The sequence below is a fragment of the Pongo abelii genome, chromosome 7 (genome assembly GCF_028885655.2).
Source record: "Pongo abelii isolate AG06213 chromosome 7, NHGRI_mPonAbe1-v2.0_pri, whole genome shotgun sequence".
NCBI lineage: Eukaryota > Metazoa > Chordata > Mammalia > Primates > Hominidae > Pongo > Pongo abelii.
The window spans coordinates 96,888,020-96,915,681 of NC_071992.2; the positions used below are offsets into that span (position 1 = coordinate 96,888,020).

The following is a 27,662-nucleotide window of genomic DNA, read 5'->3' on the forward strand; positions in this document are numbered from 1 at the left end:
TATCAGATGTTTTAACTGCACGTGATCAATAGTATTAATAAATTAATTACAGTACTCAAATCCTAGTATCATATATATTTATTTAGATGTACACAAAATAATCCCTACCTTGAAAACTTTATAGCAGCACTTTTCATTGTATCAAACACAAGGCATTTAGAAATCTACAATAAAACTTAGTAGCCTTTTCATGTGCCAAGGGCTAAACAATAAATTAATCCTTTAAAAATACCTATGAACCAGTATAATTTTCTTTTTGTGTTTGATGGGCCAAGGATGATTAAGATATTTATTGGTGGCTGGGTGTGGTGGCTCACGCATGTAATCCCAGCACCTTGGGAGGCCGAGGCAGGTGGATCACGAGGTCAGGAGTCTGAGATCAGCCTGGCCAACATAGTGAAACCCCACCTCTACTAAAAATACAAAAATTAGCTGAGCATGGTGGTGCACACCTGTAGTCCCAGTTACTCGAGAGGCTGAGGCAGGAGAAACACTTGAACCCAGGAGGCAGAGGTTGTGGTGAGCCGAGATTGCGCCACTGCACTCCAGCCTGGGCAACAGAGTGAGACTCTGTCTCAAAAAAAAAAAGAAAAAAGATATTTATTGGTATTTCCTGTCCAGGTTGGTGTGAGACAGAGGAAACTGCAAGTCATACTTGTCTGAAAAATGTCATCTATTCTCTTACTTAAAGGCTGAATGGAATCCAGTTACAATGAAATTATGTAACGATTTGGGAAGAAACCAAATAGTTGAATATTAATAATAATGCATAATTTGCCAACACAAATCAGCATCAACATCTTTGAAATGTGATTATTGAAATTAGTAAAATGTTACACTGTATCTAAATATATCAGATATCTGATGAGAGTGCTTTTTGGGAACAGTTTCTTCTCTCTTAGGGAGTTTAAAGCAAATTAAAATACATACCTTAACTAAGTGCTTCGGAAAATATATTTATTGCAGAAATGCCCACAATAAGCAGCTCTATCTGGCAGTATGTTAACGTGAAACATACAAAAGATAACTAGACTGTTTTTACTTCAAAATTCACATCATCATGAAAAATACAGCAAAAGTACAGAATGATGAGCTCATTACATGTCTACTCTATATAATAACTAGGAATTGATGACTTCAAAATATTCATTCTTACAATGTTTAATTTTGGTTGCCAACTGACAAGCACGGTGCTAGGAGTTATATGAACACCGAATAAAACAAAAAAGTTTCTCTGCAAAGAAAAAATCTTGGTCTAGGAAATATTCAATATATCCTTACAAATTTAAATATGGCTTTTGAGAGCAAACAATTTTTTTTTCCAAATAGGTAACTTTCTAAGCGAGTATCTAGGCATACATATATACAGCAAGTCAAAATTTCAGACCATTGATACTCAGAAATGCAAAATTGCTAACTATTTCAGTTGCTGTTATACTTATTTCATCAACTGTACTTTTTGTGTATTTTTCCTAAAGCTCTTACATGCAATTTTTTTAAATAATGAAATAAACATTACGTCTATTCTTGCAAACCTAGCCATAGTAAAATATGAAACAAGTTCAAAATTCTTAATCTGGACAAAGACAATTTAAACTAAGCATATAATACATCTGAAACACATATCCACAGTGAGTCAGCAAATCTGGAGAAAAGCAACTGTGATTGACTATGAGGCTGCTGCAATTAATCTTCATCATCTCGTTGAAAAGGTACTACCTGAATTTCTTTGGCTATCCTTTCTGCTAATGCTGTACAATTTGCAGCAATTATTCTTCGTGACATTAAATCGAATGGCCCACCTAAAACAAATCAAGTATGGTAAATAGTTATATCTGGTACAAAAATAATTTACATCAAACAAGTACAGCAATGTGCACTATGGTCAATCATGACATTTTACTACTTTCAGTTTTCTTTTAAAAATCTACTGTACTGTCACATAACTACAATGTTTAAGCTTTGGCAATCCATAACTGAGTTTCTAAGTATATATTTTTTTAAATACCAGTTTTTTGGTATTTACTGGCAAGGTTGGTGGGGGAGAGAGAGAGTCTCAAGTCATGCTAGTCTGAAAAATGTCATCTATTCTCTATTTCTTTGTGTGTGTGTGTGTATACACTCTTATTACCTCTTTACTGTTTAAGAATCTATGGACAGAAAATGTGACTCCAATTAATTTTCATACCGCTGTCCTTCCCATTTCCTTATTTCTTTGTTGCCTTTCTCTCAGATCACTGGTGAATTCTTTGAACCCAGGTTCACTCTTCACTTCAAAAATTTCACCATCAGCTCAAAGCAAATATTTAACTTCTCTAGTCCCAACACAGAAGGTGATGGTGGAGGACTGAAGGTCCACCATCAACTATCACAATGGTCAGAATTCAAAGAACTCTGAATACAAGCCTCAGACTCAGTGACTCTCTAGGCTTTCTCTACAGCCTTTCAGGAGTTCCTATTACTCACATTTGAAAAGGCTTAGCCATTTATCACTATTAGTCCCACATTGCCATTAGTTCTCATCCTTGCCTCTATCTCCTAATGTTTATTTTGATTTTGCACAAAATTATATAGCCTGTTTGTCTTAAAATCCAAGCTATCATATGTATCAAACTTTTTTTAAACTCCATATACAGAGGAAAGTCCAAGAGATGTAAAGAGAAAAATGATTCACTTTCTCATAATTTTACCAGTAACATCCATTAGCACACCACCAGCTTCAGTAACAATAATGGCAGCTCCTGCAATATCCCAGCAGTGAATTCTCATTTCATAAAATGCCTCTGTTCCTCCACTTGCCACAATGCACATATTAGTAGCTGCTGTTCCAACACTCTGGATCCTAAAAAATAGTATTCAAAAATGGCAGATTGAAAAACATAACCTTTCAAATAAGGTTTTCCTCCTAACTTCAGTTTGAATGTTGATTGAGATAAGTTGAACCAATCTAGAGAATAACTGTAAAAAAAAGATGGTATTTAATTTTAAAATAAAAATATATAAAATCCAGTTATCGTGATGTACCATATAAATCCCAAAACTAATCCTCACAAAGCAATAATTTAATAAGATAAACATGAAAGCAATAATTTTGCAGAAAAAAAGCCCTAAAACTAATGCTATAATTCTACTATAACAGCATGCAAATATATTCATATTTTTTGAACCCAAGGCAACTACAGCTTCTTTTACACAGATACACACACACACACACACATACACACATACACAATGCACAATAATCTCTAGGGAGCATAAAGTATCATGATATTGATCATTCCCAACTGGATGTGCATCATATCTAGACCTAAAAAGATTGCAACCCACCTGGGTTCTGCATAAACCTAGGCCTCTCTTGAAAGATTACTACAGGTTTTTCCTCTCATAGCACCTCTTCCTTGAAAATACAGCAAGGTAAGATGAATATGTAAGATATAAGTAAGAATAAGTAAGATACTACTTGATAGCAATTATAGTAATAACTTATTCAGTAAAGAATCATCAGCCGGGCGTGGTGGCTCACACCTGCAATCCCAGCACTTTGGGAGGCCAAGGTGGGCAGATCACAAGGTCAGGAGACCGAGACCATTCTGGCTAACACGGTGAAATCCCGTCTCTACTAAAAATATATATATAAAAAAAATTAGCCGGGCGTGGTGGCGGGCGCCTGTAGTCCCAGCTACTCAGGAGGCTGAGGCAGAAGAATGGCGTGAACCTGGGAGGCGGAGCTTGCAGTGAGCCAAGATCAAGCCACTACACTCCAGCCTGGGCAACAGAGCAAGACTCCGTCTCAAAAAAAAAAAAAAAAAAATCATCAATAAATGTTAAAATTAATGGGTAAAAGTTTGATATTTTCAGTATCAAAGTATCTCTCCACAAGATATATAGTAAGTACAGTGAGGAAAAAATAGCATTTTTACAATGATCTATCTACCATCACCAAGTAATCAAAGTTAATATCACCCATAATAGGACAAAAAGATACCATATGCCTCCTGATATGATGCACTGAGAAGTACAGAACATTACTTCTGTGACATTCCTGCCAAAAATGCATAATCCAAATGTAATCATAAAGAAACTAGACAAATTCAAATCAAGAGATAGACTACAAAATAATTGGCCTATACTTTTGAAAAATGTCAAGGTCATAAAAGATAAAGAAAGACCAAGCGAGTTCTAAATTAAAGGAAACTGATGAGAAATGAGAACTGAATGCAATATATGAGTCTGGATTGGACATTGGGTTAAAATTTTTTTCAAAATTTGAATAAAGTCTTTATATTAGATTATGTATCAATGTTAATTTCCTGACTTTCATAATTGTGCTGTGGCTATGTTAGACAATGTTCCTTTTTATTAAAGAAATACACACTGAAATGTGTTTTTAGAAGAAAAAGGTCATTATGTCTGCAAGTTAATTGCAAATGGTTTCTATTCAAACTCCTTTTGTGACTGTTTAAAGCTCTGGAAATAAAGCAGTGGGTTCTATTTACCAAGATCTTTCCCAGTTTATTTTTTAAAAAAGTAATGATAAATTGATTACAAATGTGGTATTTATTTTGTATCTATAAAAAATATTGCACCCAAGTACATCCTTCATCTCAAAGAGATTTTTTAAAAAAAGGATTAGAATGATATAATGTCTTTGATTTGGAATTTTTTCCTGCCTATGTTTTTGCTGCACATCAAATTTAAGAAAGAACTAGCAGGTGCAATAAATTTCCAAGATGTTTGTTTCCCAAATGAATGAAATCAAATGAGCTTTTGTGGCATTTTTTCAGTTATAAAGAAAGATGTGTTTCTCCCCTTTTCATATGAGATATGTGATGGCTGATATCTCATATTATAGAAAGCAAAGACCAAGATCTTCTATAAGTAAGCCCTTAGTATTCTATTCAGAGAGAATCCTAGGCTAGCAGAACAACAGTGATAGCAACTAGTGGTGCTGCCATCACTTCTAATGCACATCATGGGATCTCAGGCAAGGAGTCTTGTAGTCAGCTAGAGCATATATTTTGTGAGCAAATATTACCAAAGAGATTACTTATATTACCAGGTAATTAAGGCTATGGTGTAGATTCTACACTGTGCCTTCTGAATCCTATCTTAGTCTGATCCTCCTATACAGCTAATAGGGTATATCATAAAAAAGACTATGTTTGGGGTTCACAAAGAGTTGAGTTTGTTCCATGCTCAGCTGCTTAAAAACCCTAATCTGGGCCAGGCATGGTGGCTCATGCCTGTAATCCCAGCACTTTGGGAGGCCAAGGAGAGTGGATCACCTGAGGTCAGGTGTTTGAGATCAGCCTGGCCAACATGGTGAAACCCTGTCTCTACTAAAAATACAAAATTAGCCTGGTGTGGTGGCACATGCCTGTAATCCCAGCTACTTGGGAGGCTGAGGCAGGAGAATTGCTTGAACCCAGTAGGCGGAGGTTGCAGTGAGCTGAGATCACACCACTGCACTCCAGCCTGAGCAACAAGAGTGAAACTCCATCACAAAAAACCAAAAACACGAATGTGGACCAAGTTTCTTCTTTGAGTTTTAGCTTTCTTGTCATCAAATAGGGATACTAATTTACCTTAGATCACTGTTACAATAATTACAAATAATATTTGTAAAGCACCAAAAGAGTGCCTGGCATATAAAAGATACATAATAAAAAGTAGCTATGTTTATGATAAAATTATTCTCGAAAGATGATGCCAGAAAATATATACCAGGTACATTTCATCTAATTAAATTTTGAAAAATTAAAGGAAATTAAGCCACAATAATTGTTGTCTCAAAAATATTTGTTCCTAGTTAGGAACCTATTAGACTGTTTCTGCTTGTTTAAAGCATTCATTCAGATTATGACTCCCTTTAGTTTCATTGTTTTGTATAAGTAACTCTGAAATCACATTGCTAAACTAAAGAAGCAGCTGAATGCAAAAGATCTTAAATCAATGTCAGAACTTCTCCTTGGTAATATTTCCCTGGTTATACTTCTGAAAAAATCCTGAAGTAAAAATTAGTTTTTACTTTATCCAACAGCAAAATTAAAGGTAAAATTGTAAACCTCTTGCAGCTCTTTTATGACTAACATAACCATTTTATAGCCCATGGTTACAGTCCTTGCTTCAAGACAGCACACTGTAGCAACAAGTTTATTGCCTTTCCCTCAAGGACATCATTCTGGGAGGTTCTGTAGCTATTTGACAGAGGCTCTCTCTCTTTCACTTTACTCATTACTGTATAGAACAAAGATGTATAGTACAAAATTAGTTTGTACATGGCCAAACTATATTTTTAAGGTCCGACTCCTAAGAGAAGTCCAATATTGGAGAAAGAGAAATGATGTGGGAGCCAGGATTCTAGTCATATTTCCACCCAGCTGTTCGATCTAAGGCAACCACATCACCTCTCTGAGCCTCAGTCGACTCACCTACAAAAAAAGACTGGATTATTAGATGATCTTTGATCAGGTCTAAGACTCTTATAACTCAGTGATGATATTTTCAAAAGGAAAAAAGGTAGAAACAGTAGGCAGTAAAATATGTGTTATTCAAAACTTACAGATTTTGTTGAATGACAAAATTTATGATTTTTAATGCAAACAACTATAATAAAGGTCAGAAATTCTATTTAATATAGCATACCTATATTAAAGACCTCAAAACTCTAGCTTTTCTTGAAAATGTAAACATAAAAGTAAGCATGGATATTTGCTTTTAATTTCTTCATTTATGAAACTGATTACAGAAGGACTCAAGTTTAGAAAGGAATAGTGGCATGCTGATTTTGAAACTCCCCATTACCCACCTGAAAAATAAAATTAAATAAAATCAAAAAGGAGGACAAATAAAACCCACAAGACCTATTCCTTCAGCATGTCTAGGAATCGGAAAATACAAATCTCAAACTACCTGTAAGCAGAAGAAAGAGCAAACAAACTAATTCTAACAGAGCATTCCTAGCCTGTGGATACACAGAGTGGAGAAGAGGCAGAAAAGAAATAAATGCCTTTGTGAATGGATTAATCCATTCATGGATTAGTAGTTTATCGAGTTCTCATGGGAATAAGACGTATTGAGTTATGGGAATATGGCTTTATAAGAACAGGAAGAGAGACCTGAGTGAGCACGCTCTGCTCCCTCGCCATGTGATGCCCTGTGCTACCTCAGGACTCTACAGAGAATCCCCACCAGCAAGAAGGCACTCACCTAATGCAGCCCCTCGACCTTGGACTTCTCAGCCTCTATAACTGAAAGAAATAAATTCCTTTTCTTTATACGTTGCTCAGTTTCAGGTATTCTGTTATAAGCAACAGAAAACAGGCTAAGACTATCTGTCCTTGTGAAAATTTAAGAATTAAACTCTTGGGTGAAAAAGGAACTACAAACAAATTACAGAACTTATGAAATATACTTATTATAATGAAAACAATAAATAATCAGAATGTATGGAAGATATCGAAAGCAGTGATCAGATAAAAATTCATAGCCTAAAAACTTTTATCAATAAATATCAAAGAATTAAAATTTTCTACTCAAAAGGGAAAAAAGAAAACAAAGTGGACAAAAAGGAAACACAAGGATGAAAATAATTGAGTAGAAAAGAGAAAAACAGTAAATAAATCAAAATTCTGGGTCTTTGATAAACCACTAGGTAACAAAACTAAAAACATGAACAAAGAAAAAAAGCACAAATACACAAAATAAGTGACAAGGGGGAAATAATTATTGATATGGAGAAGCCAGAAATGGTTTATAAAATTCTACCTTGCAGACCTCTATGCAAATAATTTGAAAACTTAAAGGAAATGAGTAATTTCTTAGGCTATGGAGATGTTCCAGATCAAAGGAGGCTAGAGACATGACATCTAAATGTGATGCTCACCCTAAACTGCATCCTGTACCAGCAGAAGGCAAATATTGTAAAGGATATTATTAGATCTACTGACAAAACTGACAAGACTGAATATGGATGGTAGATTAGACAAAAAGTATATTTGTGAAGTCAATTGTACTGTGGTTACAGAAAAAAAATCCTATTCTTAAAGAGCCATGATGTATATTATATACTCTAAAATAATGAGGGAGAAAAAAATGTGTGTGTACACACACACACACACACATACAGAGAGACAGAGAGAAGACGAGAAAGAATAATTATATGATAAAGCAAATGGAGTAAAATATTCACAACAGGCAAATCTATTAAAAAAGGCAATTGTTCTTTGCACTATTTTATTTCTACAACTTTTTGTTATGTTTGAAATTATTTTCAAAGAAAACATTTCAAAGCTACATTACAAAATTAGAATTATGGTACCAATTCCGTTTCTATTAATATTTCATTTCTAAAGGAAAATATATTATTTTAAGATGTTAAATGATCTAGAACTTTAGGTGGAAAATGAAAAGAGCTCACCCGTGAATAGGAATGCAAGAGAGCTTTTCCATATTGGAAAGAATAGTTCTTAGAGTTTCTGATGTTCTGCAATAGCCCAGCTCGGTCACCAAGAGTGATTTGGTAATATCTAAAAAGGAAATGTTTTAAATAATCACTAGATTTTAATAACTAGAATTCTAAAAAAATGACTTTTATTCAGAAGAAAATATAACATGTTTATCCCTCTTCCTAGTTTTATCAAATTCATTTCTAAGCTTTTAAATATTAAAACTGATAAACTTATTATTTCCAAGTCAGCTTTTTATAAGCATCAAAAAGAGTCCAGCTCCTTAGACCATTCCCCAAATGTACAGAATATAACCAATTTGCCTGCAGGCATAATATGTGTCGTGAAAAACGAGCAAATATCTTAAACACAAAAAGGTAGATGTTAGAAACTAAATTCAATAGGGAACTTATATATAGATTTGAAAGAAAACAAAAGTGAAAATTACATAGTAGCTCTTCTCTCACTTCCATTTACAAAGCTGGCAAATTATCCAAGGCTTTCCATTTTCCTCTGAAACATCCTGACTGCAGCTCAGGACACACTCGACACCCCACACTTCACCTCTTCCCATCAGACAAGATGTATGTTCACCAGGTGTGTTTGTCCTGAGCATTTTTGTAACTGTTGTACTGCTTTTTAAAATTAATTTTAAGTTCCAGAGTACATGTGCAGGATGTGAAGGTTTGTTACATAGGTAAATGTGTGCCATGGTGGTTTGCTGCACCTATCAACCTATCACCTAGGTATTAAGCTCAGCATGCATTAGCTACTTTTCCTGATGTTCTCCCGCCCGCCAACTCACCCCCGACTGACAGGTCCCAGTGTGTATTGTTCCCCTCCCTGTGTCCGTGTGTTCTCATTGTTCAGTCCCATGTATAAGTGAGAACATGAAATGTTTGGTTTTCTGTTCCTGCGTTACTTTGATGAGGGTAATGGCTTCCATCTCCACCTATGTCCCTGCAAAGGACATGATCTCATTCCTTTTTATGGCTGCATAGTATTCCATAGTATATATGTACCATATTTTCTTTATCCAGTCTATCATTGATGGGCATTTGGGTTGATTCCGTGTCTTTACTATTGTGAATAGTGTTGCAATGAACATATGTGTGCATGTATCTTTGTAACTGAATGATTTATATTCCTTTGGGTCTATACCCAGTAATGGGATTGCTAGGTCAAATAGTATTTCTGGTTCTAGATCTTTGAGGAAATCGCCACACTGTTTTCTACAATGGTTGAACTAATTTACATTCCCACCAACAATGTAAAAGTGTTCCTATTTCTCCACAACCTTGCCAGCATCTGTTATTTGACTTTTTAATAATTGCCATTCTGACTGGTGTGAGATGGTATCTCATTGTGATTTTGATTTACATTTGTTTAATGATTAGTGATGTTGAGCTTGCTTTCACGTGTTTTTTGGCCTCATGAATGTCTTCTCTTGAGAAGTGTCTGTTCATTGTCCTCTGCCCACTTTTTCACAGGGTTGTGTTTTTCTTGTAAATTTGTTTAAGCTCCTTGTAGACACTGAATATTAGAACTTTGTCAGCTGGCTAGATTGCAAAAAGTTTCTCCCACTCTGTAGGTTGCCTGTTCTCTTTGATGATAGTTTCTTTTGCTGTGCAGCAGCTCTTTAGCTTAATTAGATTCCATTTGTCAATTTTTGCTTTTGTTGCAATTGCTTTTGGCAATTTCGTCATGAAATCTTTGCCCGTGCCTATGTCCTGAATAGTATTGCCTAGATTTTCTTCTAGGTTTTTTATAGTTTTTGGTTTAACCCATCTGGAGTTAATTTTTGTATAAGGTGTAAGGGTCCAGTTTCAATTTTCTGCATATGGCTAGCCAGTTCTCCCAGCAGCTTTTATTAAATAGGGAATCCTTTCCCCATTGCTTTTATTAAATAGGGAATCCTTTCCCCATTGCTTGTTTTTAACAGATTTGTTGAAGATCAATGGTTGTAGATGTGCAGTGTTATTTCTGAGTTCTCTATTCTGTTCCATTGGTCTATGTGTCTCTTTTTGTACCAGTACCATACTGTTTCAGTTATTGTGCCTTGTAGTTTGAAGTCTGGTAGCATGATGCCTCTAGCTTTGTTCTTTTTGCTTAGGATTTTCTTGGCTATATGAGTTCTTTTTTGGTTCCATGTGAATTTTAAAATAGTTTCTTCTACATTTGTGAAGAATGTTAATGGTAGTTTAATGGGAATAGCATTGAATCTATAAATTACTTTGATCAGTATGGCCATTTTAATGATATTGATTCTTCCTATCCATGAGTATGGAATGTTTTTCCATTTGTTTGTGTCCTCTCTGATTTCCTTGAGCAGTGGTTTGTAGTTCTCCTTGAGGAGGTCCTTCACTTCTCTTGACAGCTGTATTCCTAGGCATTTTATTCTTTTTGCTGCTCTACTTTTAATAGTTAAATAATTTAATACTTTGTAAAGTGAAGAATAATTATGCAAAGGAAAAGAGTTGTTTCTATGAAAGCTACCACATTTCTTTGGTTCATATATATTTCTATTATCATATGATTTACTTTACCTATTTTATATAGATTATCCTCTGATTTACCTAACCTATTTTATATATATATTTATATAATTATAATTTTTATATAAATATAATATGTATTGTATTTTAACTTTTATATAAAATATATGTATTATATTTTGTTATAATAGGTAAGGTAAATCACAGGATAATTTTGGGATAATTTTGTTCTTTATGCAAATCAAAAAGCCTATATGATTAGGGATTAATGAAGTGGGGATGACAAATAAATGTACATTTCAGACTTTCATCACCAATGAAAAAATAAAGCATTTTTATAGACTTAAAACTGTCATTTTAAGCAGTGTTAGATTTTGGAGAAGGATTCAAAATGAAAAAAATCTCTACAGTAATACAATGTTAATAGAAATTAGTCATGCACTGAGTTCATTTTAGTGAGCAACCATCGTTTAAATATCAGAAAAGTAGGGCTGGGCACGGTGGCTCACGCCTGTGAACCCAACATTTTGGGAGGCCAAGGCGGGTGGATCACAAGGTCAGGAGATTGAGACCATCCTGGCTAACATGGTGAAACCCCATCTCTACTAAAAATACAAAAAATTAGCCGGCGCGCCTGTAGTCCCAGCTACTCAGGAGGCTGAGCAGGAGAATCACTTGAACTTGGGAGGCGGAGGTTGCCGTGAGCCCAGATCATTCCACTGCACTCCAGCCTGGGTGACAGAGTGAGACGCTGTCTCCAAAAAAAAAAAAAAAAAAAAAAAAAAATCAGAAAAGTAATTTCTTAGTTCAAATTAGCGAAATCTTTAAAAGGATTGTCTTTATTTGAGAACAGTGCTTTTTCAGACATATTCTGATATTCAAATTCACTTTATAACAGAATTACAGATTAACCTTTTAATTATATCTTTCTTAAAAAGCTGTCAGAATTCCCTTTCTTCAGGAGATATTTTCACCAGTGTGTTGTTTGATTCCACAGATTAAGCTTTTGCTTTCTTCATTATTATTAAGAACTTCTTATATATTAGAGAGATTGCCATTCATTGCTTTTTTGTCTTTTCGAAGAGACACAGGCAGACTTGCCAGACTAAAGCTGACACCTTTAAAAGCGTGCAACAAGAATATCCCCACGATTATTGTAAAGCCAGTCAAAAGTACCAGTGACATCATCAATGGGCATATCTTGCCACTTCTTAAAAACAACAGCTGAACAAGTTTAAAAACTGATGTTTTAAAGAATATGTAATATATTGGAGTCATGATGGAAGTGTTAAATATATCCAGGGCCCAATTTAGGTAATTAATCTATGTGTTCACACAGACAATGCGGCTTAGCAGCAGAACACAGGCCAGGGGATGTGGCAGCGCAGGCTTTCCAGCAAGCAGCTCTCTGATAGCACTGCCTAGGCTCTTAACCCAGGAGACTGAAAATGTGCCAATTTGTTACATACACAAACGTGCAGATTGTTACATACACAAGATCATTGTCCATGGTGGGGACCCACCAGGAAGATTAATATCATGGCCATAATGACCACAAGTGTTGCAAAGTCCACAAAACCTGGATCACCTAGCTTGTGAGATATTTTATTTAGTCTCAATATCCTCTTCTTTTGGAGGATGAGTGATCATAACTGTAGATCCTCAAATACTTAGCAAACACCCAAATTTCCCATAAGGATTAAATCTTTCATTTAGAAAGTATGAAGAAAGAATGGCACTTACTAGGACGCTGAGAGCTCCTAGTGGAGTCACCAGTGTGGCCGGTGCAAACCCACATGCAGCTGAGTTGGCCACCTCGCCAGCTCCCATTGACAGCAGTCTAGCCTACCACAACCATTCTTTAGGATATGCATGGCCACCTTGACCTGCTCTCATAGAACCTTTTCTGGCAAGTCGCAGAAAGCCTTTTCTTTTTCCTGCCCCAAATGAAACTTCCTCCAGTGAAAATGCTGGAGCTCATAGCTAATCCCAGACCAATATAAAAGTCATATTTTCCACACCCTTGGCTCATTTAACAAAATGTTCCTGTGAATCACATTGATCACAGAACAGAGAAACTGCCAGTACTGGAGGCAGAATGATGCAATTTTCAAATCGTTTGAAAATAGGACATCAGTGTGAATGTCCTTAAAGGAATGAGTTGCTTCGCTATCTCAGACCTGGTCTCGCTCTGCTCTCACTCTCTGTGACCGAAGGGCAATCACAGCTAGGAGAGTGCGTAAGTTTAATTTGGTCTCTTATGGGGAAAAAAAAAAAGGCTGGAGGAGGTTAGATATGATTTACTCTCTCTCATTTTCTCGTAAATACTACCCTTTATTCTCATTTCAAGTTTTTAAACCCTAGCAGAGTAGCTCCAGCCTGAAAGGAAGGAGTGGCGACCTCACCCCAGTCTGCAGGCCAGCCTCCCAACTTCCCTTCCGCGATCTGGCCCTGGGTACCATGGCTCACACCCGCACACCCGCAAACCCGCACAGAGACCGCCCCGTCTTGCGCAGGCCATCCCGGTAGGAGGTGCGAGCATTCCAGGCGGCATCCTTGTGCAGCTTCCTCCCTGCAGAAGCGCCAAGAAGAATCTGCCCCAGGACCTCTGGCCCCGCTTCCTTCAGTTCTAAGATGCATATTTTTTCACGTTAACATCTTGAAAACTAGGACGCCTCATCCAATCTTTGGGGCCTTAGAATTCAATAAAAAGAAAATGACCTAAAAATCTGCTCTCAAATTAAGTGATTGAGAAGAAAAATTAAATAAAATCTAGGAAGATTCTGAACTCAAATAGCTTTGCAAGTATCTTTAAATTCTTGCTGCATTTAAAATAATCTCAAAGTGCAAACTGAAAAATGTTGGATGTAGTTTGTGTAAGAAAGGTAACTCAAAACTTCAATCGGCTGTGAGAAAGACGGAAAAAAAACCACGTTTTTCTGTGGAATGTCAGCCCCTTTAAATTATCAGGCCCAGAGAGGCATTTAAAGTATACCAGCAGTCAGTTTCACTCCCCCTTGAGCTAAATAATTGCTTCTTGAAGCCACTTGCTATGCAGGCTCTAGACTAACTGATGCCAAGTAGCCATAAAATGCCATATGCTCTACAGTTCAACAATGTATAGCCAATCACTAATTAATGTGATACCGGTAAACCAAAGAAAATTCCTGAAAAACATTAGAAATGACCTCTTCTTCTGATTCATCCTTTTTTCTTTAAAAACTTGAGCCTCTCCTTAGTTCTCTGGAGCACTCTCTAAGACAACCTGGAAGTGTGTCCTGGGCTGCAGACCTCAACCTTGGCCCAAATAAACTCTCTATATTAATTTTGCCTGAGCTTTCTCCTTTTGGGTCGACAGCTGTCACAGAGGAAGAAGACTTCAAATGCCAATCATTCAGTTCATGTAAAATGTATGTGTATCATTTTAAGTGATTCCATCTTTAATTGACTTTTTTCCCCAAATTACTTTCCAGTAATTTGTCACAATGGCATCAGATCAGAGGAATTCTATAAGGAATTTTACTACAATGGCTAATACATAAACCATGAACTCAAACGAGGGTAGGAAGCCAGTCTTAATCATCTTCCTATCTCCATCACCAAATCCAATGCTGAGCCTGAAGTGTTTGCTCAATTACATTTGCTTTCCCTATTTCCACTCCACATTCAAAACTGAAGTTGAAATAACAGAACAAAGAGAAAATAAACACAGTTTATGAATAACTTAACAACTGGGGAATTCCATAGGTAAACATTAAAAGAACAGTAAAATATGAGTACACAATATCAATGGCACTAATAATTGGAGAATAAACCTACCTTCTTGTGAAACCTGTAGTTTTTGATCATTATAAAAGGCACCTTTTCCTTTCCTGGCAGTGTACATCTTATCTTCCACACAACTGTACACAACTCCAAATTCTATCTGCAGAAGAAAAACAAGTTTCTTTTACCAAACCTGAGTATTTTTCCACGTTAAATCAACGAATTCTTCTAAGACCATAACAAGAAAATATCATATACTACTAACAATTGATTGAAATGGCTATACTGTAGGATGCTTTCCAGCCTAATCAGAGAAAGAGTTCATCAGATCTGGAATCCTTCACTCTCACCTCATCTATGTCCAGAGTTAATAGTACTCACCTTACCTCTCTCCCTCCTGCTCCAGAAGAAGACAGAGCTTTTCCATTTTCTAAGGTGAACACACCTCCTGTGTTAGGATTTCTACCCTCTCTTATATTCTCTGAAAAACTGCTCCATCAACTGCTACCTCTTCTCTTGGATTTTTCTTCTCATACCTTCTCACCAAGTTTCTCCCTCCCTTACAAAACCTTCAAAATGTTATTCCCTCCTTTTCCCTTTACTGCCAATGAGTAGTCTACACTTTGCATCTCCTGTGCTCCTCTTAATGCATTACAATTTGGCTTCTGCCCTGATCACTTATTCTTCTGAAAGTCCCTCAGAGAATATCAGTGAACTTTCCTGACCAAATGTATTGTCTGAAGAATTGGAGACTGCTGGCCATCATCAACCATTATTTAATATTTAATTCTGTACCTCCATGTTTCCAGAATTACTCTTTCAGTTCTACCTCACTCACCAATCCATCTCAGAGTCACTATTTTAGAAACTCCTTCTTTGCCTCAGCCTTAAAAGTTAGATACTTCAGGCTTTTCTTCCTTCTTCTATTACTTCCATTTCCCTTGTAGCTCTCCATATTCATACAGGTTGGCCTTTCCAGTCCACAAATTCAACTTATTAATAATTTGGCTCCCATCAACCCCATAATCATAGATAAAAACATATACTTTGGAACCTAGTCTTGCAGAATCTCTATCAAGGAGGTCAAAATCACTCATTGCCTGATCACCTCCCATTGCTTCCCCATAAATCTCACCACTCAAATTTAATCTTAAAAACACTTCCCAATTCTGGCATTTCCTTGGCTATTCTCACTGCCTCTACTTAGTTCATAATCACCCAAACCCCAGTATAATCTCTGCATTGTTAGAATTATCTGTCACTTTCCACTCCAAAACATCTTCTGTTTACCAACTACCTAGAAACAAAAACTAAATTTTCTCACATAGATTGGCCACTGTGCCTTACAGTAAGGCCAAACTAACCTCTGCCCTGGCCACTTCCAGTGCTTCCCTCTCCATGAACATCTCACTGTTCCACGCACACATCATGGTCTTCGACTTCTCCAAGCTCTTCTTTGGATTAAAACGCTTTTCTTTTTTCTTTTCCTTTTTTCCCCAAATCTGGCAAAGCCCTAGTTTTCTAAGGATCAACTCACATGACCAATTTCTAAGACCCCCTTCTGTTATAAAGATTTTCCCAACCCACTTTTGGCAGATTGGTGACATCCTGTGTTCCCACAGTATTTTTTTGTCATAGTTCCACCACATATCATCTTTACCTGTTCACACATCCAACTCTGTGCTGAGCTGTGAGTTCAATGGCAGGACCAGCACACAGCCCAGGGCTGATTATAGACTGAATGCTCACTTAGCTCCTTTTGGACGTTCTCACGATTAACACAACCCTAGGGCTAAGCCTCCATTTGTATTAATTTGTGTTTTATTTTCAGAAATTTCTTTAGTGTTTTTGTGTACAAGTTGATCAAACATATCAAAAATTCCCTGAAGACAGGGATGTAAGATAGTAGCAGATATCTTCACTGTTTAACCAAACAAACAGCCAAACAGCAAGGAAATGCAATAGCTATGGATTTTACTCTACAGGGCTTTCTACACAAGTATTCAATAATGTGTCGATCCCACAATACACTTGCTATTTTCAAACCATGCATTGGCCCTTGCTAATTCTTGGTCTTTAAAGGGCTCTTTTCACTGATACCTATTAAAGCATTCCCAGCTTAAATCCCACCTTTTCCATGAAGCATTTTAGATCACACATAAACTCCTATCCCATTCACTCTCTGACACATATAACGGTGGCTAAATACTGAACTTTCAGTTACTTGTGTGCATTTTCTCCTTACAACCCCTGCTTCTCAGAAAGCATTACATTTTCTTCAATGGAAATGTGTTATGAACATTTTAACAGTCCTGTAGCTTATATTCAAAATAATGCAGTTATATGAATTGAAAATAAAGACACCTAAATTTATTATGAAGATACATTTACTCTTTCCCAGAAAACTAAAGCAAGGCATTTAATCAACTATATGTTTAAAACAACATACCTTCTTATTTACAACAAAGCCAATCGAAACAGCTACAAAAGGAAATCTTAAAAAAAGACAAAACACAAATTCACCAAGATAGAACTTATTGTTAATATAGTTACAAAAATTCATCTTTTTGTAATAGAAGTTCTCATAAAATTTTTCCTATAAACAGTCTTATCCCTCCTCCCCACAATATCTAAGATGCAGAACAGTGTGTATTGTATACAACTCCTTGTGTAAATAGGGAAGGGGACATATTATACACACATACATGCATTCACACAAGATGCTCCTACAGGCATGAAACATCTCGGAAAGGATTCATAAGAAATGGATAACAATGGTCACCTGAGAGATGGGTCCTGAGAAACTGGGGACGGAAGTGGCAAGGGTACCTTCTACTGTATGCCATTTCCTATCTTTTGAGTATCAAATGCCATAATCTAATGACTATGTGAAAATATCTTTTCAAAAAATAAAAGTAAATTTTAAGAAAATTAAAGTGAATTGTTAAAAAGAAAAGAGTTTATTTTCATCATTTTTTCCTGCAGCCTGGAGCCTTGGTAGACACAGGTACTGCATTGTTCAGGATTGCTGTTATTTGTCTCTATTCCAACACCAAACCTGTAACTTCACATCTGAATAGTAGACTGTTCACCATTATTTTTATGGTTGCATGACAGTTTAAACACATAGGTTGAAATTTCTGACCCACAAGAGAGTCAAGATCAAGGCAAAATAGGGTCAACATAAATACTACAAATAAAAACCTCTAAATATGCGTTGTTATTTTAACAAAAATAGGATCAAACTATACACACTGTATCATATAATCTTCTCCTCTTACATTACATCATGAGCATCTTTCCACATTTAACTTACAACACTATCATGTATATAAAGTCTATAAAACTTTATAGATTTTAACAATTCTGTACGTAGTACAGATGTGTACAACTACATGGCAACTTCAAAAGTAACATTGATGGGCTGGGTGTGGTGGCCCAAGCCTGTAATCCCAGCACTTTGGGAGGCCAAGGTGGGAGGATCGCTTGAGGCCAGGCATTTGAGACCAGCCTGGGCAACGTAGTGAGACCCTATCTCTACAAAAATAAATAAACTAGCTTGGTGTGGTGGCTTGCACCCGTAGTCCCAGCTGCTTGGGAGGCTGAGGTGGGAGCATACTTTGAGCCCAGGAGTTCGAGGCTGCAGCGAGCCATGATCTTGCCACTGCACTCCAGCCTGGGTGACAGAGTATGACCCTGTCTTAAAAAAAAAAAAAAAAAAGTAACATCTATGTGGAATCCCACATAATTGGCTACTCATTTTAACTCACATGCGCAATTCCATCAGGCTTTCTTCTAGTGATATCATATACTTAAACTCTGTGCCAGGCACTATACTAAGTTCTTACCTAAATGTACCACTCATACAGTCCCATCAATAAACAATTCTATTAGACAGGTGACATTAATATGGTCTTTTTTAAAACTGAGGCTTAAAAAGATTAACTTGCCCAAAGTCACAAAGTCAATTTAAAAACACCAGAATTCAAGCCTAAGCCTGTTGAACCTCACACTCCTCCAATTTTTAACCCTGTTTTCTCTTCTGGACCGAACTCATTCCATATTGACAGCATTCCAATAGTGACCTCATTAGTTTCTTTCTCGATCTCAAAGAAGCAAGGTTGTTTGCTTCCATTTTTTTTTTTTTTTTTTATATGACTCCAAGAGTAAGAAAAGAATGGTGATCAGGGCATGCTACTCCACATAAAAAGATCACACCCTTAATATTTCTTTACCTCCATATCCGATGAGAAGTCTGCATAATACAATTTGCTCTGTTCACTTTAGATACCCTTTCTTAGAATAAAGATGCATAAACAAAGTGCACAATTCTCTAAAATGCGTATGTTCCTGCACAGAGCACTCTAAAGGGCTATACAGGTAATATACAAAGAGCAATTATATTAAAATGTTTAAAACATACCTAGGTACAAAGTTAGTTGTTCCATCAATAGGGTCAATGATCCATGTAGGGTTGTCAGTTAAGACACCTTTTTCCCGTGCTGCCAGATTCCTCACCAATGAAACTGAAAGCAAGAAGGACACACTCCTATTAGCAATTTCCAAACCATGACATTTCCTTAGCTACACAGTCTTGTATAAAATATAAAAGTCTGCGCCCTACTTTTCTATTGTTGCTTCTTTGTCCCTAGAAAGACTGATAACAGTGAGGCGGAAGCTTTATTTTATTTCACTGAAAGTAAAGTCATGTGAAAAATTACAGCATTCAAAATTTTAAAATGTGGCTGGGCATGGTGGCTCATGCCTGTAATCCCAGCACTTTAGGAGGCCAAGGCGGGTGGATCCCCTGAGGTCAGGAGTTCAAGACCAGCCTGACCAATATGGTGAAACCCCTCTCTACTAAAAATACAAAAATTAGCTGGGCGTGGTAGTATGCACCTGTAGGCCCAGCTACTCAAGAGGCTGAGACAGAAGAATTGCTTGAACCCATGAGGTGGAGGTTGCAGTGAGCTGAGATCGCACTGTCTCAAAAAAAAAAATTATAAAATGTAATACCAGAATAAGTAATGGCATATGCATGGCATGCACATGTATACACACACACGCCAGAAAAGAGCAGTTTTTGGAGATGAGAAATCATTAAGGAAATGCCATGATTTAAAAATGGGTCCAGACACTCTCCAATACTCCCATGAAGAGGCAGAGCCTAATACCCCTTGCCTTGAGTGTGAGCTATACTTAGTAACTTGTTTCTAACTAAATCTTATGGAAATCCCATAAATGGTGCTAGAGTTCACTGGTTTTCTTCTTTCCTATTTTCTTTTCTATTTATTTTCTTTCATTTAAAACTGAACTGTCTTAATAACCACAATCATCATCTTTATTTATCTCTTTTCCTCTTCGCTATAAATATTTTTATTTGGAAGAAATATACTTAGCCACGGCTTTAAACATTTTTTCTTCTCAATGGCTAAAAACACCAGGAATGGCCAATGACATGACTAGGAAGAAGTCCAGAATCACAGTGCTAACAGTTTAGAATGATAATGTTTCTGTTACATTTCTGTACCTGTAAAAGAGCCCTAATTTCAGGATTTTCTCTCAGACTTTCTAGAGCTACAGCCACTCTACCATATAAAGAAGTTTACGATACAGAGAATGAAATTGAACTTTTAAATCATGCCAATGGCAGACGTTTGTCACATTAGCTTCCAAGCACCCAACCATTCCTTTTGCTGTGAAGGAATCCAAATATTCCTCTTTCCTACTCCCTGTCAGCTTGAGCATATGCAAAGCACCTAAGCTCAGAAACCGCATATCCCTGCCCAGAATTTGTAATCTTAAACTAATGAGGTAAAGACAAAAGGTTAGTTAGAAAGTATTCAAACCATCAGAGTCAGGAGTGAGGCTACCAGTGGCCTCCTCAGGCATAGCTCCTGTGTCCCCTCAGATACTCCTCCTCCCTCCCACGGTTCTGGCCCAAGGAGCCCACACCCACAACATAAATCCCTTTTCAGCTTAAACTAACTAAAGTCAATGTCTGTGTCTAAAATCAAAATGCTTGCCTAGTATAAGTGACTCCAACTTAGATTTCATTTTATCATTTGAAATGGAAATTAATACCTATGAGATGGATACTTTTCCTTTATGGAAGAGATAAGCATTTTTTCAACTTTTTGGTCAGTAGCAGTTACCAAATCAGCTGGAGAACTTTTCAGCATAACATTCACTTCATTTTTAACAGCATCACAAACCACCTAAAAAGGGTTTTTGGTAGGCAAATAGAAAAGCATAAGTAATTTTAAATCAAACAAAAAGATAAAACACAAAAATGGTTTAAAACATTCAATCTGACTTTAAATAACATTCCTTAAAGATATTCTTGGCTGGGCATGGTAGCTTAAGCCTGTAATCCCAGCACTTTGGGAGGCCAAGGCGGGCAGATCACCTGAGGTCAGGAGTTTAAGGCCAGCCTGACCAGCATGGAGAAACCCCATCTCTACTAAAAATACAAAATTAGCCAGGCGTGGTGGTGCATGCCTGTAATCCCAGCTACTTAGGAGGCTGAGGCAGGAGAATTGCTTGAACCCAGGAGGCAGAGGTTGTGGTGAGCCGAGGTCATGCCATTGCACTCCAGCCTGGGCAACAAGAGTGAAACTCTGTCTAAAAAAAAAAAAACCCTATTCTTAAGAATTTCTTATAAAAATGTTTATAACATAAGCCTTCAATAATTATGACCTTTTAGGTACAGAATTATGTAATCTAACATCCCATTTTAGCTGCACAACTGTCATCACAAGACGTTTAATGATATAAAATTGAAGTACTCACTATAAAGTGTTTAGTAAAAGGAAAACAAATGCAGATTGAACAAAATACATGTTTTATTTAATAAGGCAACCACACACTTCACACCCATCACATTATGGCTGCCAAAGTTTTAATTCATACCTCTCCAGCTTGTCTTGCTAGGGTTACTGCATAATCCATGCATTCCTGCCAAGGATCAGCCATCTTCTGAAAATATTTAACACATGTCAGCACAAAGTAGTTAGAATTCTCTAAAAGTCTTAATTATAGAATAATTTTTTCACACACACAAAAAATCTTCATTAGCAACAGACTTTCATTTCTAATTTACCCCCTGCCCTATTCCAGAGTTCAATTTTTTTTTCCAAGATTTACTCCTAGACCAATTAAAGAACATTTTCTACCTCGATTATTTCACTATTAATGCAGAAATATACAACAAAAAAAATTCTATTAAATTATCTCCAAATGTGTCCATACCATAACACATTAAAAAACAAAACACACTCTCCGGTGCACGCCTCCAAGATGACAAAGCAAAGAAGGAACAATGGTTGTACCAAAAAAGGGCTGCAGCCACGTGCAGCCTATTCCCAGCACAAACTGTACCCAATGCATGCCCAAGGACAAGGCCATTAAGAAATTCGACATTCAGAACATAGTGGAGGCCACAGCAGTCAGGGACGTTTCTGAAGCAAGCGTCTTCGAAGCCTATTTGCTTCCCGAACTGTATGTGAAGCTACATTACTGTGTGAGTTGCGCAATTCACAGCAAAGTAGTCAGGAACCGATCTCATGAAGCCCGCAAGGATCGAACACCCCCACCCTGATTAAGACCTGCAGGTGCTGCCCCACGACCCCCACCAAAGCCCATGTAAGGAGCTGAGTCCTTAAAGACTGAAGACGGACTGTTCTATGGAGAAAAATAAAATAAAAATTGTGCTTAATATTGCATGTTGAGTGTATCTGTGCCAGATAGGGTGGGGATTTTGTGGGTGTTAGACCAAGTGAGAAGTGACACATAGTATTTTCATGAGAAAGAAAGCTTATTCATGTAAATTAAACCTTAATTGATTGTGGTCATATCCCTGGCCTCGTAATTTGCATAGCTGGGTGAAATAAAGGGAGTTTAGGAAAAAAAAAAAAAAATCAACAACCAAACACTGGTTTAGGAAATAGAGAAAAAGGACACAAGAAAACATTTTAATAGATAGGTAAATGTCTGGGTGAGGGATAAAGTGAAGATAAAAGAAAGAACACTGGGAATACTGAAATAAAAGAAGCTTTGAAAGGAAGGAGCAAAAGGCACATGTACTAACTAAATGCCAGGCAGGCAGGTGCTCTACACAGGAGATTGATTTTTTGATAAGATTATAAAGATCAAGAACTTAAGGCTTAGAGATGAGAACTTCTGTACCTGAGACGATAGAAAGAAATAACACAGTAAGAAGTTGAACTGATTTTAAATTCCATTGTTTTTTCTATTATGGCATTCTGAGAAAAGAAAATTCCAGGACCAAAAGAATAACAAAAAAGAAAAAAAATGAAATGTTTTACTCTGAGATTAGAGAGGAGAAAAAACAACAACATATATTTGTGTTCTGAAGTGTCCAGCTTTCCACTGACTTCTGAAGACTAGAATAACTCATCAGTGGCTTGACCACACTCTAAAGACTGTACCTAGCACAATGAAGCTTTTTAAGCTGTCAGATTCCAAAAATGTGGCCTCAGTATAAAGCAACCCTAGTTTTGTCTTCTTTACAATTGAGAATAGCTAACATAGAGTTGCATCTTGAAGATACTCAGAAATCCCTATCTTGGGGCTTACATTATAGGAAAAGAGACAGAAGAGGAAAGGAGGGCAAAGGACTAATACAGTGAGTTTCTGCCTGTTGCTTTTTCTTTCTGATAAAGGCATTAAAAAAAAATTTTTAAAGGAGGCCACTCTCTGAGTCATATAAGTAACTCCTTAGAGAACTTCAAGAATTGTTACCAAGCTTTTTTTTCATTCCGACACTCATTCTGCTCCGCTGGTCTTAACAGAACTAGACGTTTGCAAGCTGCACCTGCTTTCCTGCCAGAAATGGCTCAAGCCACTCACAGTACTAACGTCACTTCGACCAATTCTTCAGGGCCCATTTCAAAAGCTACCCTCTCTTCTAGGGATTCTCCACCCAGAAGTCACTATGTGTTTCACCCTTCAATAGATGTTTGCTGAATACCTATTTTATGCTATACACTGCACCATGGGGAGGAACACCAGGTCCCATTCGCACCTACTCTCTATGAGGGGACTCAGATATTAATCAAAAATGCACAGACCACATGCAAAATCATAACTGTAATAATAAAGGCTAAGGAGGAGAAGTGCAATGACAAGCATCTAACAGGGGAGATTTCACCTGGACTTAGGCATCAGATCAGGTTTCCCTGAAGACAAGATTAAACCAAGATGAGAACAAGTGAACAGGCATGAACTCACTCAACTGCAGGATGCCTGGTACATGAAGACTAACTAAAGGGCCTAAGTGTGACAGCTCAGACGTCAAGGGAATTAGGAGGGATAAAGCTGGGGAGGAAGTGGGGTCCCTTACTGGGTAGGTCCCTTACAGGTCCTTGTAGGACCTTACAGGTAATGAGGTCCCTTACAGGACCTCAGGGATAAGACTTTGATGGGAGACACTTGAGGAATCACTACATTGTGGCTACTGAACAGACTGGCAGAAAGTGGGTGTGGGTAGACGGTTAGATGATTTACATTCAGGATGCAGTAGAGCGGAGGAGAACTGATGATTGGCTGAAACCTGGGGAGGGAAGTTTTCTGGTGGAGAAGCTAAGGGAGTCAAGAGATATCTGTTCTGGGAGATAAAATTGGGGAGACTCAGTAACAGATTGGCTATGGAGTATGAGGGAGAGGAAGAGTTCAAGGATGACCAGATTTTCCAGTCTGGCAACTGAATGCATAACGGTCACATCTACTGAATGGGGAGTAACAGAAAAAAGAGTCAAGTTTGGGATATGGGTAAGAGGTTGGAAAATTAAGAGTTCAATTAGCAGAGATATGAGGCCTCCCTGAAAACAAAAGAAGCTGTCAATTATTCAGCTGAACAGATAGATCCTGAGCTCAGAGGAGAGGTTTGGCCTGCAGATATAAACATGTAAGTTACTTGAGTAGACAGCAACTGAGGGCCTGAGTCTGGACTTCATCGGATAGGCATGATTGATAGATAATTGTGTAGGAATATCATCCCACAAAATCTGTATGATCTAATAGTAGTAGACTGGGGAAACCCAGTGAGGCCTGTCTGTTCAGATTCTTCTTGGTTCCCCTTTGCAGCATTCCTTCTCCTGGGTATGGAGCGGGGCCTCTTCCAAAATGGGAGTCTTATGACCTACAATCAGACAAAGATAGGCCAGAGAATTTATTTATAACCAGCTACAAGACAAAAAGGTAGAGGAAGATCCTTACCTTGGGGAGAAAAAGCAGCAGATGGAAGGAGGACAGAAGGTCAAAGAGAGAAATTCCATTTTTCTGAGGGCTGCAGTGCCCCGACATTATAACAAAAGACTGTAACAAGGGCCTATGGGAGTTATGAGCCAGTAATGGTGGATGAAAACATATATATGTAATACATTTATTCTGATATACACGTATATATCATATCACAAGTACATTTCTTGATGGAAAGGGGCCGTATTTACTCACTTTCATTTTCCCAAATCCATAAACACCTGAACTGTTTCCTGCTGTGTCTGTCCTGGTCACACCCTTCCCAGCGTGGGAGCCAGGCCATCTTCCTCTTGGCCACCTGTCCCCAGCAGTGCGACTGGAGCAGCCCCATCTCTTACGATGACTACCTGTAAGTGATCTCTCTGCCATCTGTCGGCCACGTGTCCCTAGCAGCGCTACTGGCGCTGCCAGTCATCCGGGCGCTGCCCCATCACTCACGGTGACTAACTGAGCCTGGGATGCGCCAAGTTTCTCTGAGCTTTTCGGAGTAAGGAAAATGAAAAGAGGCAATGATTCCACAGAAGCTGCCACAGGTTAAGTGCAGTGGCGTCCGCGAACCGCTACTCCAACTTCGGGACTGTTCCTGGTCACCCCAGGGCAGCTCCAGATAACGTGGCAGGCAGGGATCACCTAGATGCGGCCTTCGCCCCAGGGGCTGACCGCGCACCGCAGACCGCGCGCGCCCCCGCCCCTGCAGAGGGAAGCGCCCGCCGAACCCGGAGAGGGTGGCGAGGCGGGGCGGGGAAAACAGGGGTCTCACCTCGAGTCGGAGGGCGTCTTGCTAGCTGGGTGCCTGGTGCTATCCAGCCTCAGTGCTTTGGGAGGCCGAGAGGCTGCCCAGGACCAAAAGGTCCCGGCTTCTTGAGCTCATCAATGAGGGGGCGTGGTTGCTTTGCTGGGCCCCGCCCCGAGCTGTGCCCTGCGAGGTTCTGCCAGGCCTGGCCCGGGTCTTCACCGGCGCAGAAGCCTCAGATCTGGCCTCTTCTTTCTCAGTTCTGGTTCTTCTAACTTCTTTTCTCCTGCTTGCCCTTTCTTCTCTAAATCTTTTTAAAATTCAATTCCTCTTTATTTTTCTCTTTTCTTCTTTATTCTTCCATTCACTCACCTTTTCCCATTTCGCTTTCTTTACCCTTTCTCTCATTTTTCCATAGTACCATTTTGACAAAACACAAATTGGAGATATGACTTCGGTTGAGCAGCTTTTATTTGCCAAAGCAATACCTGGTAAACTTATAGTAATTTTTTTTTTTTTAATAATCAGTAGCCAGAACTAACTGCCCTTTTTCTCAATGATGTATTTAGATACCACCGATCGAGCACTTACTATGCTTTCAGCAATTGTATTTTTATATGCATTGTTTTTGTTAAATGTTGCCTGAGGTATGTATAGTTAGCTTCATCATACAGATGAAGAAACTGAGGCTCAGAGAAGGTAAATGATTTGCCCTCACACAGGTCACAGGTCACACAGCAAGAGCAGAGCAGTGAAACACACTGACTCCAAAGTGTTAGGGCTCAGAAAACGACACCCCAAAATGAAGGCCTCAGAAGCAGCCTCACAGAAAAAAGTTATTTGACCCCTCTTGCCTTCCTGCCTCTGGCGCCACATTCTCCCTCAAGACTTGCCTTAGAAACTGGAATTCTTCTTCCCCAAGGCAGGTCCTAGAAACCCAAAAATATAATTCTAATCTCCCCAACTTTTCGTGTAAAAAACAGACCATAAATAAATTTTCCAACCCACTTTTTCTGATTGTAGGTCTCAAGACCCCTGTTCCACAGAGGGTCTTGCCCAATGCACAGAAGGAAGGAATGCACCACAGAGAGGCCAAATAAAATCTAAACAGACAGGCTTTGCCGGGTTTCCCCACTCAGTCTATTCGCATTACATTATACACTTTTGGTCCAGTCCTGTTTCTACACAGCTGGTTATACTTTGTTTGAACCTAAACATAAAAATGGACTGTTCCCTTGTATCTTGGGTCTTCATTCTGAAGGCTCCCATGTCACTTAAAACTATGATCAAATAAATTTGTATCCTTCTCTCCTATTAATCTGTCTTTTGTCAGTTGATTTTCAGCAAGTATTCAAGAACAAAGGGAAATTTTCCCTTTGGTCCTACAAAAGTCCTCACGCAGAGAATGTACGGCACAAGGAGGTTGCATTATACGTGGTACAAGGACTAGTTTATGGTCCTTAAAATGTTTCCTCTTCTTGAAGGGGCGGCATCGTGGTACATACATCATCATCATGCAAAAACTGTTGCACAGATATAAGATGTCCCAGCCACAGCAGGACCAGAAAAGTGAGCTATTTGGCTCCTTGCTTAGGAAGTGATTGTTTCTCTTCATTTAATCAAAGGACAAGATGATGTAACAATCATGTTGCCAATGAAACACTTCCCAGAGATGAATGATGTGAACTGTAGACCCAATTCCCACATCCCACAAAGAGCAAGAAACTTGTCTTTAATTGTTTAAAGAATGATGCCTTAGGTATCTGGTTTGGATATTTCTATTTGCCTATTAAATGACTTTTTGTTTTGTTTTAAAGACAAGCCTTCAGAAGCTAGCTATTTCGTTCTTCATTGTCAATCATCTTAAAAATCTTGCCAACTGCATGATGACAAGTGTTAATTCATAACTAAATAAAATTTTCCAGGCTTTTGCAGAAATGT

General features: G+C 38.0%; 2 protein-coding genes and 1 pseudogene across 2 annotated transcripts; 1 reads left to right on the forward strand and 2 right to left on the reverse strand.

Moving 5' to 3' along the window:
• Window positions 1–1,427: 1,427 nt before the first annotated feature.
• LOC100455294 (inositol monophosphatase 1) lies at window positions 1,428–21,734 on the reverse strand. The gene is given in 9 exon segments (XM_054561798.2): window positions 1,428–1,802; window positions 2,691–2,842; window positions 8,420–8,528; window positions 14,762–14,867; window positions 17,157–17,202; window positions 19,131–19,214; window positions 19,216–19,233; window positions 20,792–20,925; window positions 21,620–21,734. Coding segments are annotated over 9 exon segments (828 nt in total). The 5' UTR covers window positions 21,683–21,734; the 3' UTR covers window positions 1,428–1,686.
• Window positions 11,873–12,974, reverse strand: LOC100456387 (magnesium transporter NIPA2-like; annotated as a pseudogene).
• Window positions 21,735–22,028: 294 nt separating the features above from the next.
• Window positions 22,029–22,307, forward strand: LOC112134633 (small ribosomal subunit protein eS26-like). The gene has a single exon (XM_024250979.2). It carries the CDS (start codon window positions 22,029–22,031, stop codon window positions 22,305–22,307), a length of 279 nt encoding a protein of 92 aa, XP_024106747.2.
• The last annotated feature ends 5,355 nt before the right edge of the window (window positions 22,308–27,662 follow it).

Excerpts from the sequence above, each read along its gene's own strand:
- LOC112134633 (XM_024250979.2), top strand. The coding sequence starts at position 22,029 with ATGGTTGTACCAAAAAAGGGCTGCAGCCACGTGCAGCCTATTCCCAGC.